The sequence below is a fragment of the Microcaecilia unicolor genome, chromosome 3 (assembly GCF_901765095.1).
Source record: "Microcaecilia unicolor chromosome 3, aMicUni1.1, whole genome shotgun sequence".
NCBI classification, from domain to species: Eukaryota; Metazoa; Chordata; class Amphibia; order Gymnophiona; family Siphonopidae; genus Microcaecilia; species Microcaecilia unicolor.
Window position 1 is genome coordinate 361,629,769 of NC_044033.1, and position 15,943 is coordinate 361,645,711.

At 38.7% G+C, this 15,943-nt stretch overlaps 1 protein-coding gene across 1 annotated transcript in view; it reads left to right on the forward strand.

Annotated features, from left to right (window-relative positions):
- The window catches only part of RFX6 (regulatory factor X6), a 180,315-nt gene that overhangs the window by 92,021 nt on the left and 72,351 nt on the right, over positions 1 to 15,943 (forward strand). The window contains exon 7 of the mRNA XM_030195524.1: positions 5,559 to 5,666. Within this exon, the coding sequence (XP_030051384.1) occupies positions 5,559 to 5,666 (108 nt within the window). The remainder of the gene's footprint in view (positions 1 to 5,558; positions 5,667 to 15,943) is intronic.

Genomic DNA, 15,943 nt, shown 5'->3' on the forward strand with positions numbered 1-15,943 from the left:
TAGTGTAGCTACGTTTCCTGAGAACCACACCACCCACAATGCATCGTTCATGTGACTCTGCAGTGAGAATGACAGCAAAGGTATCAAACTCATCCCAGGGCCACATTATAAATCAGGGTAAGGCTGTCAGAGGACAGAACACTCCCCGCCTGGTATCGGTAGGTGGGGGGGAAAGAGGAATGTGTTGGGTTCCCCCCCCCCCAGTCCACTCCTGGACCTCCCCCGAATTGCAGGGCTGGCTACACCTGGAGAGAGATCCTGTTGTTAAAAATGTACCAGCACAGCACTGCCTAGGTTCATTATAGAATACAAGTGTAACCCTGTATCAGCAGGCCTAACGTTTGAGAGTCTGCAGTTGCAGAAACCTAGAGCTTTTGTAAGTGTGGACACCTAAATGTAGTAGTGGTTACATAACATTCAGTATGCTGTAAGTGCTACAATAAGGGGGACCCTGTCTGTGTCCCATCCATGCTACACCCCTGTGTATGCCTCCCTATTCTATGGGCCCTATTTACAAAGACGTGCTAGTGTTTTTAGCATGTGCTAAACATTAGTGCACACTAACCACGTAGAAACCCATAAGAATATTATGGGCATCTACACGGTTAGCACGTGCTAGAAACATTAGAGCACCTTTTTAAACAGGGCCCTATAAGTTAAGCAGGTATTTTTAGAATAGCGCTTAGATGCCCTGCTAGCAATTATGTAGGCATATGCACACATTTGTGCAAAAGAGCTAATATTCTAAACATTAATGCATATAACATATGTGTGCCTATGTTGTAGAATTGCCTTTTGTTTGTCAGCACTTACACATTTTTATATAAGAACATACGCGTTGCCATATTGGAACAGACTGAAGGTCCATCAAGCCAGTATCCTGTTTTCTACAGTGGCCAAGTACCTGGCAAGATACCAGAACCAGTGCCGGCCCAAGGCAAGATACCACCTGAGGCAGAGCTAAGATGCCGCCCCCTACCCCAGGCCGATATGCTGCTCCCCCAGGTCGCGATGCCACTCCCTACCCCATGCTGAGATGCCTCCCTTTTCTGAGCCAAGATGCTGCCCTTTCCTACCTCCAGCCCATTTGCAGCGTTTACCTGTTTTGTTATTTTCCAAACCTGGCAGCGGCAGCGATTCCCATACGCCACCCTGCCAGGTTTGGATACCTACCTGATACAAATACGGTTTCTAAATAAGGACCATATTGTTATAAGTGGAGAAACCCTAAAACCCCAATTTATTTGAGATAGATGATAGAATTCAAAACCAGCTGAAAATGAACTCATCACAGCTGTCAAAACATAGTGGTTAACAATTAAAAGGGGGACAAATCTACCAGAAGAGAAACATTCCTTGTTTATCTTTGACATGTTTCTGCACTAGCATGCCTCTGTTTCTAATGTGCCAGAATGCCATTCAGGATCTATTGTTCCATGACGCTCCTCAAGATCATAAAATTATAGTTTGGGCAGAGAAACACTTAAATAAAATGATTGCGAGTAGCATTTTTCCTCATCATCATTTTCTATGGGCTCTGTAATCAATAACTTTAACAATACAGTTAAGAGCAAGGTCTTAGAAAAAAATGTGCCCAATTAGGAACAGTAATCAAGCATTTGATATAGAGTGTTTTTCAGTATGTATAAAGATGGTCCCTAGTGCACTGCACGCTTAGTGAAGGCTTTTTCTGAAAAAAGAAGTCTTTATTAAACACTCAGAGACACTTTAAAAAAACAAGAATATAACAGTTATAACAAAAGACAAATTGGAAAACAAACAACATTGAATTTCCCAAAAGGAAGCAAGTCCCAAAAACAATTATCTGTACACAACCTAGAAACTTCCATAATTTATAGTAATTTTAAGGAAACAAAAACTCAACCCACCCAAAAGAGAGGGAAAAAATAAACCACCCCTCAACCCCATCATATTACCCCTTAAGCTTCTGCAGACTATAATTAAAAAGAACAATGTGAAGTAAAAGGTTCCCAAACTACCTCCCATTTAGATAAGGTTTTACCACTAATAGCTCTCAACCTTTCCATTTCACAAATATACCACAACTTATTTATCCACTTAATTAAAGAAGGGACCTGAGGGGACTTCCAAGAAGCAGCTAGTGTAACTCTTGCAGCCGACATGGCATGACGGACCAACAATGACTGAGGCATTGTAAGTCCTGGAGGTTTACTAAAAAAAAACAGAAAATATTCGGGGGACCACTTAATTGGTTTGGAAAGCCAACCCTGGAGTCTATATTGAATTGCTTTCCAAAAAGCACGTACCTTAACACAAGACCACCAGAGATGCCCCATAGTACCCCTTTGACCACAACCCCTTCAACACAGAGGCGATAATGTTGGAAACATATGATGCAAACGAACAGGCTTTTTTGATGTTTGTTTCTTTTTGTCAAATATCCCCAAATCTCTTATATAAGGAAAGGTAGCTGATGTACCACCTTTCTGTATATACAGGTATTTATTTTGTACCTAGGGTTATGTGACTTGTCCAGAGTCACAAGCAGCTGTAGTGAGAATTGAACCCAGTTGCCCAGAATCAAAGCCTGCTGAACTAGTCTATATGCCTATAAGCCATTACAGCCATATCTTGTTTGTTTTGTTACATTTGTACCCCGCACTTTCCCACTCATGGCAGGCTCAGTGCAGCTTACATAGGGCAACGGAGGGTTAAGTGACTTGCCCAGAGTCACAAGGAGCTGCCTGTGCCTGAAGTGGGAATTGAACTCAGTTCCTCAGGACCAAAGTCCACCACCCTAACCACTAGGCCACTCCTCCACGTATGTTCAGCTACAGATAGTATTTTTCTGCTCCTGGAAGGTTCACAATCTGAGTTTGTACCTGAGACAATGGAGGGTTAATAGACTTGCCCAAGATCACAAGGGGTAACAGTGAGATTTAAACCAGGCTCCCCTGGTTCTTGGCCTCCTGTCACCCTACTCCTCCAAACACAAGAAGCTGCTTTCAGAGGCCAATTTAACAAGGACACAAATCATATTTTTCTGGTTTGGAATGAATTTGTTTAAAGAAATTATTTTGTGAAATTCAGTTTTAAAGAAATTACACAAACTGTTTTTAATGAATAAATAAATCTCATCTCACAAGGTGATGGATGCAGGTTGCACCATTTTGATAGCAACATGGTGATTATCCTTACACTGCCTATATCCCACCAGATATGTGGCCGGAGACATTGTTTAAGTGAAGTCTCATCAATGATATGTAAAGAATTATACCTCCTTCTTCCAGGGATGCTAACCCTGACATTCTCATTGCTGCCATGCTTACAAGCACATGCAAATCAACAAATGACAAAATACAACTTTAATTGGCAGTAAAATTTGGCCACATCAATTTTCAACTGTATAACAATAAGAAACCATTTAAAGCAAAATTGATTTTTTATCATCACCTCTTTAAGAGTGGCCCTATTATCTGTAACATCTTACCCCCCCCCCTTTTTCCTCCCACAGCTAGCTGCCATACTATCTCCAAATATTTAATAATATATAACAGCATTAACAGTTGTCAAAGAGACTTCTGGTGATGCCAAGTCCTCACCCCATCCTTTTTCTACTTTATTTCTGTCTTCCCAAATTAATTAGCAGCTTGGAATCAAACAACTCTGCTTCTGCCACTGCAACTGCCTGTACTCTCCCTACCTCTCAATAACAAAATCCAGTATCCTAATAACACTCCCCAAGCCCCATTACCCCCACTCACAAGGAGGGAGGGAGGAAAATCAATTCTGTCACCCTCTCTCACCTACCGCTCCCACCTCCTAGTCACTCTTAACCCACCAAAAAACCCTGTCCTCACAATCCTTTTCTCCACCCACTCATAGCTTCCAACAATCCTTGCCTGTAGCCTAACCTCCTGACTTCCCTCCTTCCCCTTAACAACTGCATATCTACTCCTCAAACCTTAAACCACCATTCCCCCCTTACCAGAACCCCTGCCCCTTCCCGCCTTTAGCTGTGTTAAAAAACCACCATTCCCTTCAAGAAAAAAATCCCCTCCCCCCCAATTCCCTGACACAAATTGTGACCAGACACCAGCTAAGCCAGGGTTATCAGCCCATAAGATAATTCTGTGGGCACCCTTTGTTGCTAGACACTCCTCGGGAAGGCCATCAATACACCTATTTAGCAATGTTAAAAATCTGTTTACTACTACTACTACTTAACATTTCTAGAGCGCTACTAGGGTTACGCAGCGCTGTACAGATTAACATAAATTGACATAAAGGACAGTCCCTGCTCCAAGGAGCTTACAATTGATTATTAAGTGCCATCAAGTCATAGCAACTTTCTAGGCAGTTCTCCAATAGAATATTTGGTTTTCTTGCTGCTAATGTGGTATTCATTGCTTGCCATTGATACATGCATCAAATCATGAGCAACTGATGACTAGTTGCCCATGTGAAATCAATAATAATGTGATATAAATACAAATTTAATACAAAGCTCATAGTGAATCATTATATAATAATTGCAAAATAAGTGCCTTCCTGTTACAAATCTAGGGATCAAGGATTTGCTATACTGCCTTTCTGTGGTACAACTGAAGTGGGTTACAAATCATGTGATCAAATAGTTTCTCTGTTTCTAGTGGACTTCGATCTAATTATTTTGTACCTGGGACAATGGTGGATTAGGTGATCTGCCCAGGTTAAGAAGGAGTTGCAATGGGAGTTGAACCCAGTCCCAGTTCTCAGTGTTTTCAGTCCAGTGCACTAACCACTAGGCTACTCTCCCACTTCTTAAGAGAGAGAGAGAGAGAGAGAGAGAGAGAGAGAGAGAGAGAGATTGTTTATGAGCCTGTGTGTGTGTGTGTGAGAGAGAGAGAGAGCGAGAGAGAGAATGAGTGTATGTGTATGTGTGAGACAGAGAGAGAGAGAAAAAGAAAGAGAAAGAGAGAGAGAGATAGTGAGCATGTGTGTATGTGTTTGAGAGAGAGAGTGTGTGAATGTATCCATTCTGCAGCCCCCCATTACCTCTCCACTCTCATCTCTCCCTACATTCCTCCCTGTGACCTCTGCTCACTGGACAAATCTCTTTTGTCATCCCCCTTCCCCTCCACTGCTAACGCCAGGCTTGGTTCCTTTTCTTTCCTGGCACCTTATGCCTGGAATAAACTTCCTGAGCCTGTATGTCTAGCTCCATCTCTACCTGTTTTCAAATCTATGCTGAAAACCCACCTTTTCACTGTTGCTTTTGGCTCCTAGCCACTACTCATTTGCCCCTCCCCCCTCTTGTTCCTTCTCACCCAGTACTTCCCTTGCCCTTAATTGTCTTGTCTGTCTGTATTATTTTAGATTGTAAGCTCTATTGAGCAGGAACTGTCTCTCTGTGTCAGGTGTTCAGCGCTGCGTGCATCTGGTAGCGCTATACAAATGCTAATAATAATGTGTGTTTTCTTTGGAACTATGCACTGTAAAATGCACATATCTTTGAAAATGCTGGTACACTGGTATAAAAATCTAAATATTATTTACATTAGCTTCTGTTAATGTTATATTTTTATATATTACAGGGAGGTTTCACGCGGAAATATTCTCTTAGTTCAAAAACTGGCACACTCATCCCCGACTTCCCCAGTGCTCAACATCTGGTATATCAAGGATGCCTCTCTAAAGAGAAGGTACTGTATAGCTGCAAAATGTCCAGGAATGTGTCTCCTTATCTCAGCCTTGGAAGGTGTCATGCTGTTGGCATTTCAAAGATAGGTTTTGTATAATCAGCCACAGTTAACTGATTTATGGAAGATTTGAACTTTTGCTAATGTTCATCAACTGTCTTTCTAGTGGAAGGATGGTTGATTAATTCATCTATTAACTCGCCTAACATTTACTTCATTAACTATATGTTAGTGAGACGCAAAGGGGGAGATTCTATATATATATGGTGCCTAAAAAATTGACACGGAAATCAGTGCTGACTAAGAGTTTTCTTTAAGCGGCGCCTAGATTTAGGCATGGTACATAGAATACGCTTAATTGATATCTCAGTGCCTAAAATACAGATTAACACATGCGTCCAGTTTTTCTTACATCAGCGCGCAGCTGTGGAATGCATTGCCACCTGACCTGAAAACAATTACGACCTAATCAACTTTTGTAAATCACTGAAGACTTATCTCTTCAACAAGGCATACCACAATGATCCATAATAGGAACTTTAACGCATCTTACTTACCTGATATTCTGAATGTTTTCTTTATATACCTGATTGCTTAATTTTCTTATGTTATCCATGTTCTTTATGTAATACCAATTGTATCTTTTAATCTGGAATGACGAATGCCATGACGGAACATTATAAGCCACATTGAGCCTGCAAATAGGTGGGAAAATGTGGGATACAAATGCAACAAATAAATAAATAAATAAATAAAACTATGTGCATCCATTTACACTAATGAAAACATGGCGCTAATCCCAGCGCATAGATTTATGCCTACTGGGCCATATTCTATAACTATGCATTTAAATTTCGGATCAGCCACAAAATGCCCATTCCCCTGCTTATAGCTAGGCCTCTTTTTGCCTGTGTGCGTTAGACGTTAGGTACACTTTGTTATAGAATATGCTTACGACTTGTGCGCTTACATTCTAATTAGTGCCAATTAGTGCTCACTATTGCTTGTTAGGTGCTGTTATCAGTGATCATTAGCTTGTTAAGTTATGCATGTTATAGAATCCACTTGGATCTCGGTGCAATCCTCTAGGCATGTTATATAGAATCTGGGGGGGGGGGGTGGTAAGTGGTTAAAAGCTAAAGGACCCTTTTACTAACATGCAATAAAGATGTGCAGTTACAATCTATTTCATTTAAAATAACATCATAACATCACTCTATATTTGTTTTTTCACCGGAGGAGGCTTTCGCCCCACGGCGCTATTTAAGCCACATTGAGCCTGCAAATAGGTGGGAAAATGTGGAGTACAAATGTAACAAAATAAATAAATAAATAAAATGTAGTGGATGGAAAACTTAATGGGAGCAATTCTATAACTGGGCAGCTGATAGGAGCCTCTTGTATAAAGGAAAGTAGTGTGAAAATATTTAGATATGGACATTTTACTCCAGCCGTAGAGTTAGTATTAGTGTGTGCACTTAAATGCCAGAGATATATGTATAAGCTACTGGATTCTATAAGTTGTATATGTGTGAGTCCCACCCATGCGCTGCCCAGAATCCACCTATATGTATATCCACCTGTAAAATATGCACTATGTAAGATGCATGTGTATTTGCAGAATAGCGCTTAAGTGGAATTATTTATTGTTTATTGATCATACTTGCTATACTGCCCTTTCTGGAAGACAAGCCAAAGCGATTTATATATGTCATCACAAATTATGGCATGTACATGCATTGTGCATACATACATGCATATATGCTATTATGCTATGCACATGGAGTGGAGAAGTAGCCTAATAGTTAGTGTATTCCTCTGACAATGAGGGGAACTGGGTCAAATTCCCACTGCAGCTTCTTGTGACTCTGGGCAAGTCACTCAATCCTCCATTGCTCCGGGTACAAAATAAGGACCTGTATATAATATATAAACTGCTTTAATTGTAACCACAGGAAGGCAGTATGTCAAATCTACCCCCCCCCCCTCAACCCCACATGTAATCACCACATAACTGTTAGCATGTAGTTTCTAGAATTGCATTGAATGTTTAGTAAGTGCAGAGTCTTTTCAGCAAATGTTAGGGTAGGGATAGCATTTATCCATAGAGAAAACACATTTACAATGCAGTAACTGAATTGTTGATAATCAAACTCTGGAATTCATTGCTGGAGAATGTGGTACAGGCGGTTAGCTTAGCAGGGTTTAAAAAGGGTTTGAACGACTTCCTAAAGGAAAAGTCCATAGACCATTATTAAATTGACTTGGAGAAAATCCATTGCTTATTTCTGGAATAAAAATGTATTGAACTTTTTTGGGATCTTGCCAGGTATTTGTGACCTGGATTGGCCACTGTTGGAAACAGGATGCTGGGCTTGATGGACCTTTGGTCTATCCCAGTGTGGAAATACATATGTACAGATGGTCTGCGCTATTTGCTGTGGTAAGAGTTACAAGAGTATTCTGTAAATACATGTGCAACTTTTTGGATTGTCCCTGACATGCCATGGCCATGCTACTACTACTACTATTTAGCATTTCTATAGCGCTACAAGGCGTACGCAGCGCTGCACAAACATAGAAGAAAGACAGTCCCTGCTCAAAGAGCTTACAATCTCCCTTTTGAGTCGGACTCTAGTAGATTAGATGCCATGCCTTCTAGAATAATAAAATCATGTCCCAAACAGTAATATATTCAGCAGGAATTTTCTTCAAACTGATGTTCAAATATATACAATAGAGTATTTCTCATGATCTTATAAATGTATTTATAGGGATTATCAGACTTCTATGCATCTCGCGACCATCTGAACAATAATGTTCTATCGTTCTTTCTTTGCAAACGAAATGGCGCGGTGCAAATCCTCATAGAATCCCACTTTTGTTCTAATATTTAATTAATTTTGTTCAAAAAAAGATTTTCTTAAAAATTCTTAGAAATCCTTAGAAATTACGACTTATCTTTAATGGCAGCAGCATAAAGTTATCAGGAACCTCCGCCGACATGGCCAAGTTTCGCGATCCGCTTTATCAAGGAGGAGGCTCACTGCAAACCAGCAATAAAAGTGAAAATCAAACACCTTTCATAAAGGGATTCTTTATAATCTTAAAATTTAAAATAAATAAGGTACTTATTTACCGTTATAGCTTTCATACTGTTCCTGCATCAACAAAATGGCCACGGCATCTCAGCGCACGCCTTCCTTTTAAATAAGCTACAGCTGATCAAAGGGAGAACTCCAGGATTGGATAATCAATCAAAGTAACCAGCCAATCAAATTAGATCAGCGACCACCAGTCTATTTCAGAATTCAAACCGTCAGGATACAAAGAATTAAGCTGAAAAATCCATCTTTGTTCTTTAAAGTTTAATAATTGACCAATGTTACCACCCTCCCATCCCGCACATATGTGGTCAATAATTCTCCATCTAAGGTCTGTAAAAGAATGATGAAATTCTAACCAATGTTGAACCAAAGGTGCCGAAAGCACTTGATTTTTTATACGAGATTTATGTTCATTCAAACACACCTTAATAGGTCTACTGGATCTCCCTACATATATCTTGTGGCATGGACAGATTATAACATATACCACATTATTAGACAAACAGTTAGTATTCGATCTAGCATATATAGGTCGAGAATCATCAGAATATCTCCAAACTACACCCTCAATAGTAGTATCACACCATTGGCATGCTCCACATTTTGAATGACCCAAAACAGCAGAGTTAGTACACTCATAATCCAATCTTCTGTATGATAATAACTCCCCCAGAGTTTTACTCCGTTTATAAGCCCCAATCGGGTGATATACAAAACATTCTTAAATCTTTAGAACCTGCCAATGCTGATGAATACTTTCCAAAATTTTCGAACTTAATGGAGAGTAGGGGAAAACAACAGTAAGTTTATCTTCTGAGTCATTGGCACGATATTGTAACAATAGATCTCTATTGGAGAATTTTGCTCGTAAATAAGCCTTTCTAACCACTGATTTTGGATAACCTCTTTCTACAAATTTCTTTGTCAATTTTCTAGCTTGATCCTCAAAACTCCCCATTTCAGAACATATTCTTCTAATTCTTAAGAATTGACTTATGGGTAAACTAGTTTTAAGATGATAGGGATGAAAACTAGAAAAATGTAGCAGGGTATTTCGAGAGGTGGGTTTTTGAAACACAGTAGTATGTATCTGATTAGATGTTTTAAATATCCAGACATCCAGAAATTCCTAACTTTGATGATGATGATAATGGAATGTAAACTTCAAATTATTCTGTAAAGAGTTCAATTTATTCATAAAATGTAGCAAAGATGTCTCAGAACCTTCCCAGATAAAGAATATATCATCCAAATAACGTTTCCAATAAGAAATATTACTGAATTCCTGTAATGTATAAATCATCTGATCCTCAAATTTGGCTAAATATAATGTTGCAACAGAGGGAGCCAACGTGGCCCCCATTGCTATACCTGTTTTTTGTATAAAAAATTGTTTTTGAAAAAAGAAATAATTATTCTCAATAACCATATGAGCAAGTTTCATAAGGAATTCAGTAGAAATCCGATGGGGAGCAGAACGTTGATCCAATATTTCTTGAATGATATTTAAAGCTCCATCCTGTGGGATAACAGTATATAAGGAAGTAACATCTACTGTGACAAAGATGGAACTTTCCCCAAGATTTACATCTTGAAGACTACAAAGAAAGTCAGTTGTATCCTTCAGATACGATTTCACCCGTTGGGCAGCTGGTCTCAAAAAAATGTCCAACAGTATCGATAGTGGCTCCAAAATGGTGTTACACAATGCCACAATCAGACGACCAGGTGGATTAGGGATATTTTTATGTACTTTTGGAAGAAAATATATCCTGGGAGTATTTGGATATTCTGAATATAAAAAACGAGCTTCACGTGACGTCAACATACCAGCAGCAGTGCCTTCCTCAATAAGAGTTTTAATTGTCCGTTGTAATTCCGGTAAGGGATCCATCATTAATATTTCGTAAGTCATATCCTCATTTAGTTGTCGATAACCTTCTAATAGATATTTATTAATGTCCCAGAGAACTACAGCCCCTCCTTTATCTGCCCACACTATTAGTTTCATGTTGATTTTGTAGTTGAATTAATGCTTTAGACTGGCTTTTAGAAAGATTATAAGTGGAGACCGTTCGTTTATATGTAATCTCCAATTTTGCCAGATCATTCCAAATACATTTCTGAAATGCTATCACTGACGGATCCAAGTTCTCCAAAGGCATCCATGAAGATTTAGAATGTACTAAAGAACTATCAGGAAGCGATGGATTCGTTAGGAAAAACTTTTTTAGATGTAACTTCCTAAAAAACTTATATAGCGAAACTCGCATCAGAAAAGGATCATACTTAGCTGATGGAACAAAGCCAAGTCCAAAATTTAGTAGCTGTTCCTGAAAAGGGGAAAGCTCATAAGAGGAGACATTTATAATTGCTGAGTCTGATTGGTGCGGGCCCGAGTCTGATAATATCTGCCCGGGCCTGGCATATCTCCTTGATTCATCTGATTCTGAAATCGAATTTGCCGCCCCCGACGACCTCTGTAAAAAGGGCGATGACTATCAGAAGGTACCTGATTCCTTCCAGATTGAAAAGGTCTTCTATCTTCCCCACTAGAATCACTATCGCTCGTATTACCCATGAATACCGTTTCTGCTGTTGTTCTAGAGAGACGATCCTTATTCATCCAAAAATATATTTGATTAGAAGCATAATCTCTTTCATCCCGCTTAAATTTTTTTATTTTAAACTGGCGAATAGATTCTCTTGTCGATTTCAATTTAGCAGTCAAGTCAGCCATAGATCTTGAATATTCTTCCGCTGGAGTATTTATTTGTAGTGCATCTGACATGGAAGATACTTTCAATTTTAACTCTTGTTCTACTGTTGCTGTAGTTTCCACAATCAGTAGCATTAGATCCCTACTACACTTATTGAGTATCGCATTCCACTTCTTAATAAAGCTGTCATCGTATGTAAACAAGGATGGTGCTTTTTGCATTCTTAGGCCCCTGGGGATCATATGGCATTTAATATACTGCGCCATAGTGTCCCCATGTAATTCTGCTTGTATGAGGCATCTATTCAATGATTCAAATTCAAACCAGGATACACCTCCTGAATTCACTGAATCATTATCCATAATATTAGCACGTTGAATTAATTTAGACATTTGCTCGTCTGAATATCCAAACATATCCATCTCTGTTGTAGTCATTTTGGTCGCTGTAGCTAAAGCTTGGTGAGTGTACAAAGATACTCTATATTTAAATCACCTAAACAAAAATCTGTGGGGACTATATATCAAATAACAAAATCATGTCCCAAACAGTAATATAAACTCAGAAGATAAACTCAGAAGATAAACTTACTGTTGTTCTCCCCTACTCTCCATTAAGTTCGAAAATTTTGGAAAGTATTCATCAGCATTGGCAGGTTCTACAGATTTATGAATGTTTTGTATATCACCCGATTGGGGCTTATAAACGGAGTAAAACTCTGGGGGAGTTATTATCATACAGAAGATTGGATTATGAGTGTACTAACTCTGCTGTTTTGGGTCATTCAAAATGTGGAGCATGCCAATGGTGTGATACTACTATTGAGGGTGTAGTTTGGAGATATTCTGATGATTCTCGACCTATATATGCTAGATCGAATACTAACTGTTTGTCTAATAATGTGGTATATGTTATAATCTGTCCATGCCACAAGATATATGTAGGGAGATCCAGTAGACCTATTAAGGTGTGTTTGAATGAACATAAATCTCGTATAAAAAATCAAGTGCTTTCGGCACCTTTGGTTCAACATTGGTTAGAATTTCATCATTCTTTTACAGACCTTAGATGGAGAATTATTGACCACATATGTGCGGGATGGGAGGGTGGTAACATTGGTCAATTATTAAACTTTAAAGAACAAAGATGGATTTTTCAGCTTAATTCTTTGTATCCTGACGGTTTGAATTCTAAAATAGACTGGTGGTCGCTGATCTAATTTGATTGGCTGGTTACTTTGATTGATTATCCAATCCTGGAGTTCTCCCTTTGATCAGCTGTAGCTTATTTAAAAGGAAGGCGTGCGCTGAGATGCCGCGGCCATTTTGTTGATGCAGGAACAGTATGAAAGCTATAACGGTAAATAAGTACCTTATTTATTTTAAATTTGAAGATTATAAAGAATCCCTTTATGAAAGGTGTTTGATTTTCACTTTTATTGCTGGTTTGCAGTGAGCCTCCTCCTTGATAAAGCGGATCGCGAAACTTGGCCATGTCGGCGGGGGTTCCTGATAACTTTATGCTGCTGCCAATAAAGATAAGTCGTAATTTCTAAGGATTTCTAAGAATTTTTAAGAAAATCTTTTTTGAATAAAATTAATTAAATATTAGAGCAAAAGTGGGATTCTATGAGGATTTGCACCGCGCCATTTTGTTTGCAAAGATGGTCGCGAGATGCATAGAAGTCTGATAATCCCTATAAATACATTTATAAGATCATGAGAAATACTCTATTGTATATATTTGAACATCAGTTTGAAGAAAATTCCTGCTGAATATATTACTGTTTGGGACATGATTTTGTTATTTGATATATAGTCCCCACAGATTTTTGTTTAGGTGATTTAAATATAGAGGATGCCTTCTAGAATAGCACATAACACCAAAAGGAGGCTCTTCAGGTCTGCAGTAGACAGCAAGAAATGGAAAACAAAGCAGACCAGGAGTCTAGAAAAAATGTTTTATTGAAAAAGGCCTAAACTTGATTTCTCGTATTATACTTTGCTATAAACACTTAATGTATGCACCACAGTTAAGTGTTTCCACATCTATTTGTGATCTATATTTGGTGTATCGCTTCTGGTCACTTGCTTGACACTTATGGGACCCATTTACAAAGGCGTGTGAGGGCACGCCAAATTGGCACTACCACCCGGCTAGTGTGTAGGCCAGGTGATAATTCTGAATTTGGTGCATGATAAATCCTGAACTAGAAAAGAAATTTCTATTTTCTACCACAGGCTGCTTACCTGGCGGTAAACAGCAGTTGGCGCGCAGTGCATGCTTACTGCATGGGTAGCATGTGAGACCTTACCGCTAGGTTAGTGGGTGGCGGTAAGGTCTCAGGCCAAAAATGGATGCACTGATTTCAATCTTAGCGCACATCCATTTTCCGTCCCCTTAAAAAGAGGCCCTTTTTCCTAGATGTGGTAAACAATGGCCTAGCGTATGCCCAAACGATGCACCCGCACTATCTCAGGCCACTTTTTAACCGTGGCTTAGTAAAAGGACCCCTATATGTTTCTAATCCACTTTAGTTTAACATATTTTTATGATCATTTGTTTTTATGTATTGATTAAGATTACACATTATTAGTGCATGGTTTAAAGATTGTAAGCACATCTGTATGTGTGTAGTTCAATTATATTTATTACATTTATGATTTGTATTTTTAAGCAATGTCATTTATTTTGGTTTGTTTGTTCAATTTATTAGTGTTATTTCAAACCCCTGATGCAGTCATTTTGGCAAAATGTGGCCACTTCGGGTCTTTTTCAATAAAGAATTTTTCTGGACTCCTGGTCTGCTTTGTTTTCCATTTCTTACAGAATGGTATGCAGCCAGATGCACATGCAAATTTTAATGGGTGCCAATTAAGCTCAATAATTTTTTTTGTTACATTTGTACCCCGGGCTTTCCCACTCATGGCAGGCTCAATGCGGCTTACATGGGGCCATGGAGGGTTAAGTGACTTGCCCAGAGTCACAAGGAGCTGCCTGTGCCTGAAGTGGAAATCAAACTCAGTTCCTCAGTTCCCCAGGACCAAAGTCCACCACCCTAACCACTAGGCCACTCCTCCACCCAATTATTGTTAATTGGTTCATTAGCCAATTAATGTATGCATGCATCTCAGGAGCTAGCAGGCAAATCCAAGCACCATGTTTAGAATCCGAGCATTAGCACATACAGTAAACACAAGTGAGCATACACATGTCAGGATATAGGCTGGGCTCCCACTTATACATATAAGTTACAGAATACTGTCCTAAAGTGCTGTGTTTAGGACTATGCATCCATGCTTACAATTGATATGATATAAGAGGGAGTGCATAATTTTAGGCTGATTTACACTGGAATGTGAGGGCCCAGATGCAGTTAATGGAATTTGTGCTTACTGTGCTGAATCTAAGTGCCTAATTTTTGGTACCCGGTTAAAGAATTGCTCCTTAAAGATGGTTAATAAATCCCCATGAATAATAACTAACTGATAACTATGTTTATTTTGTACATTGATAATAAGATTTTAGATTCATTTTGTCATAATCCATTGTTCAGGTAGGATTATTACTGGTTTCGATAAGAAATCTGGAGATGCAAACCATTCAGGGGGGAAGTTATCAAAGTCAGCTATTGTTAAGATATGTTATTACTGTGAACCTCAGTAACTAAGTCTCTTTTTTTTTTTTTTTCATTTCCTTCTGTTAACAGTTTCATTAGAATGAGGGACCCATTTTGCTTGTTTCTGCCTTCCTTTTTAGGAGTCAGATACAAGTGTTATCTTGAGGCGTCTTTTATTTATCAAACACCTCATTTTTGGTCATCTCTTCCATTAGAATTACGTTTTTTGGGTTCTTATTATTTTTCATAAAAACTTGAAAACTTTTATTTAAGAAATTTATGAGTTAACTTTTTATTTTTTGTTACCCACTTTGAGCCACTTTTATGGGAGTTAGCAGGATACAAGAGGATACATTACAAATGGGACCTGTGCTAAAACAGCATAACGAATATATTGGTTTGTATGGTGTCTTTCCCACAAATTTATGGAGTTCCTTTCTTGCTTTTATTTAATTTGTCTGATTGTAAACTGCTTTGAATTGCTTAGCAAATTGAAGCGGTATATTAAAACCAATAAATGATAAACGATTAAAGAATTTGGATCTTTTTCCTCTAGAAGTGCTACCTACATTGACCTCTTTGATTAATGGATCTTTAAAGGAAGAGTTTGATCAACCCCCTTTAAAAGAGCTTTAGTAAAACCTGCTTTGAAAAAAAGAGCTCATTAGATTCAAGCAAGGCAGTGAATTATTGTCCCATTTGTAATCTTCTCCTTTTAGTTAAGATCTTGGAGTGTCTCAGGGATCAGTCCTGGGGTTGATTCTGTTCAATATCTTCCTGAGGGAAAGGGAAATGGGACTTGATATACCGCCTTTCTGATGTTTTTGCAACATT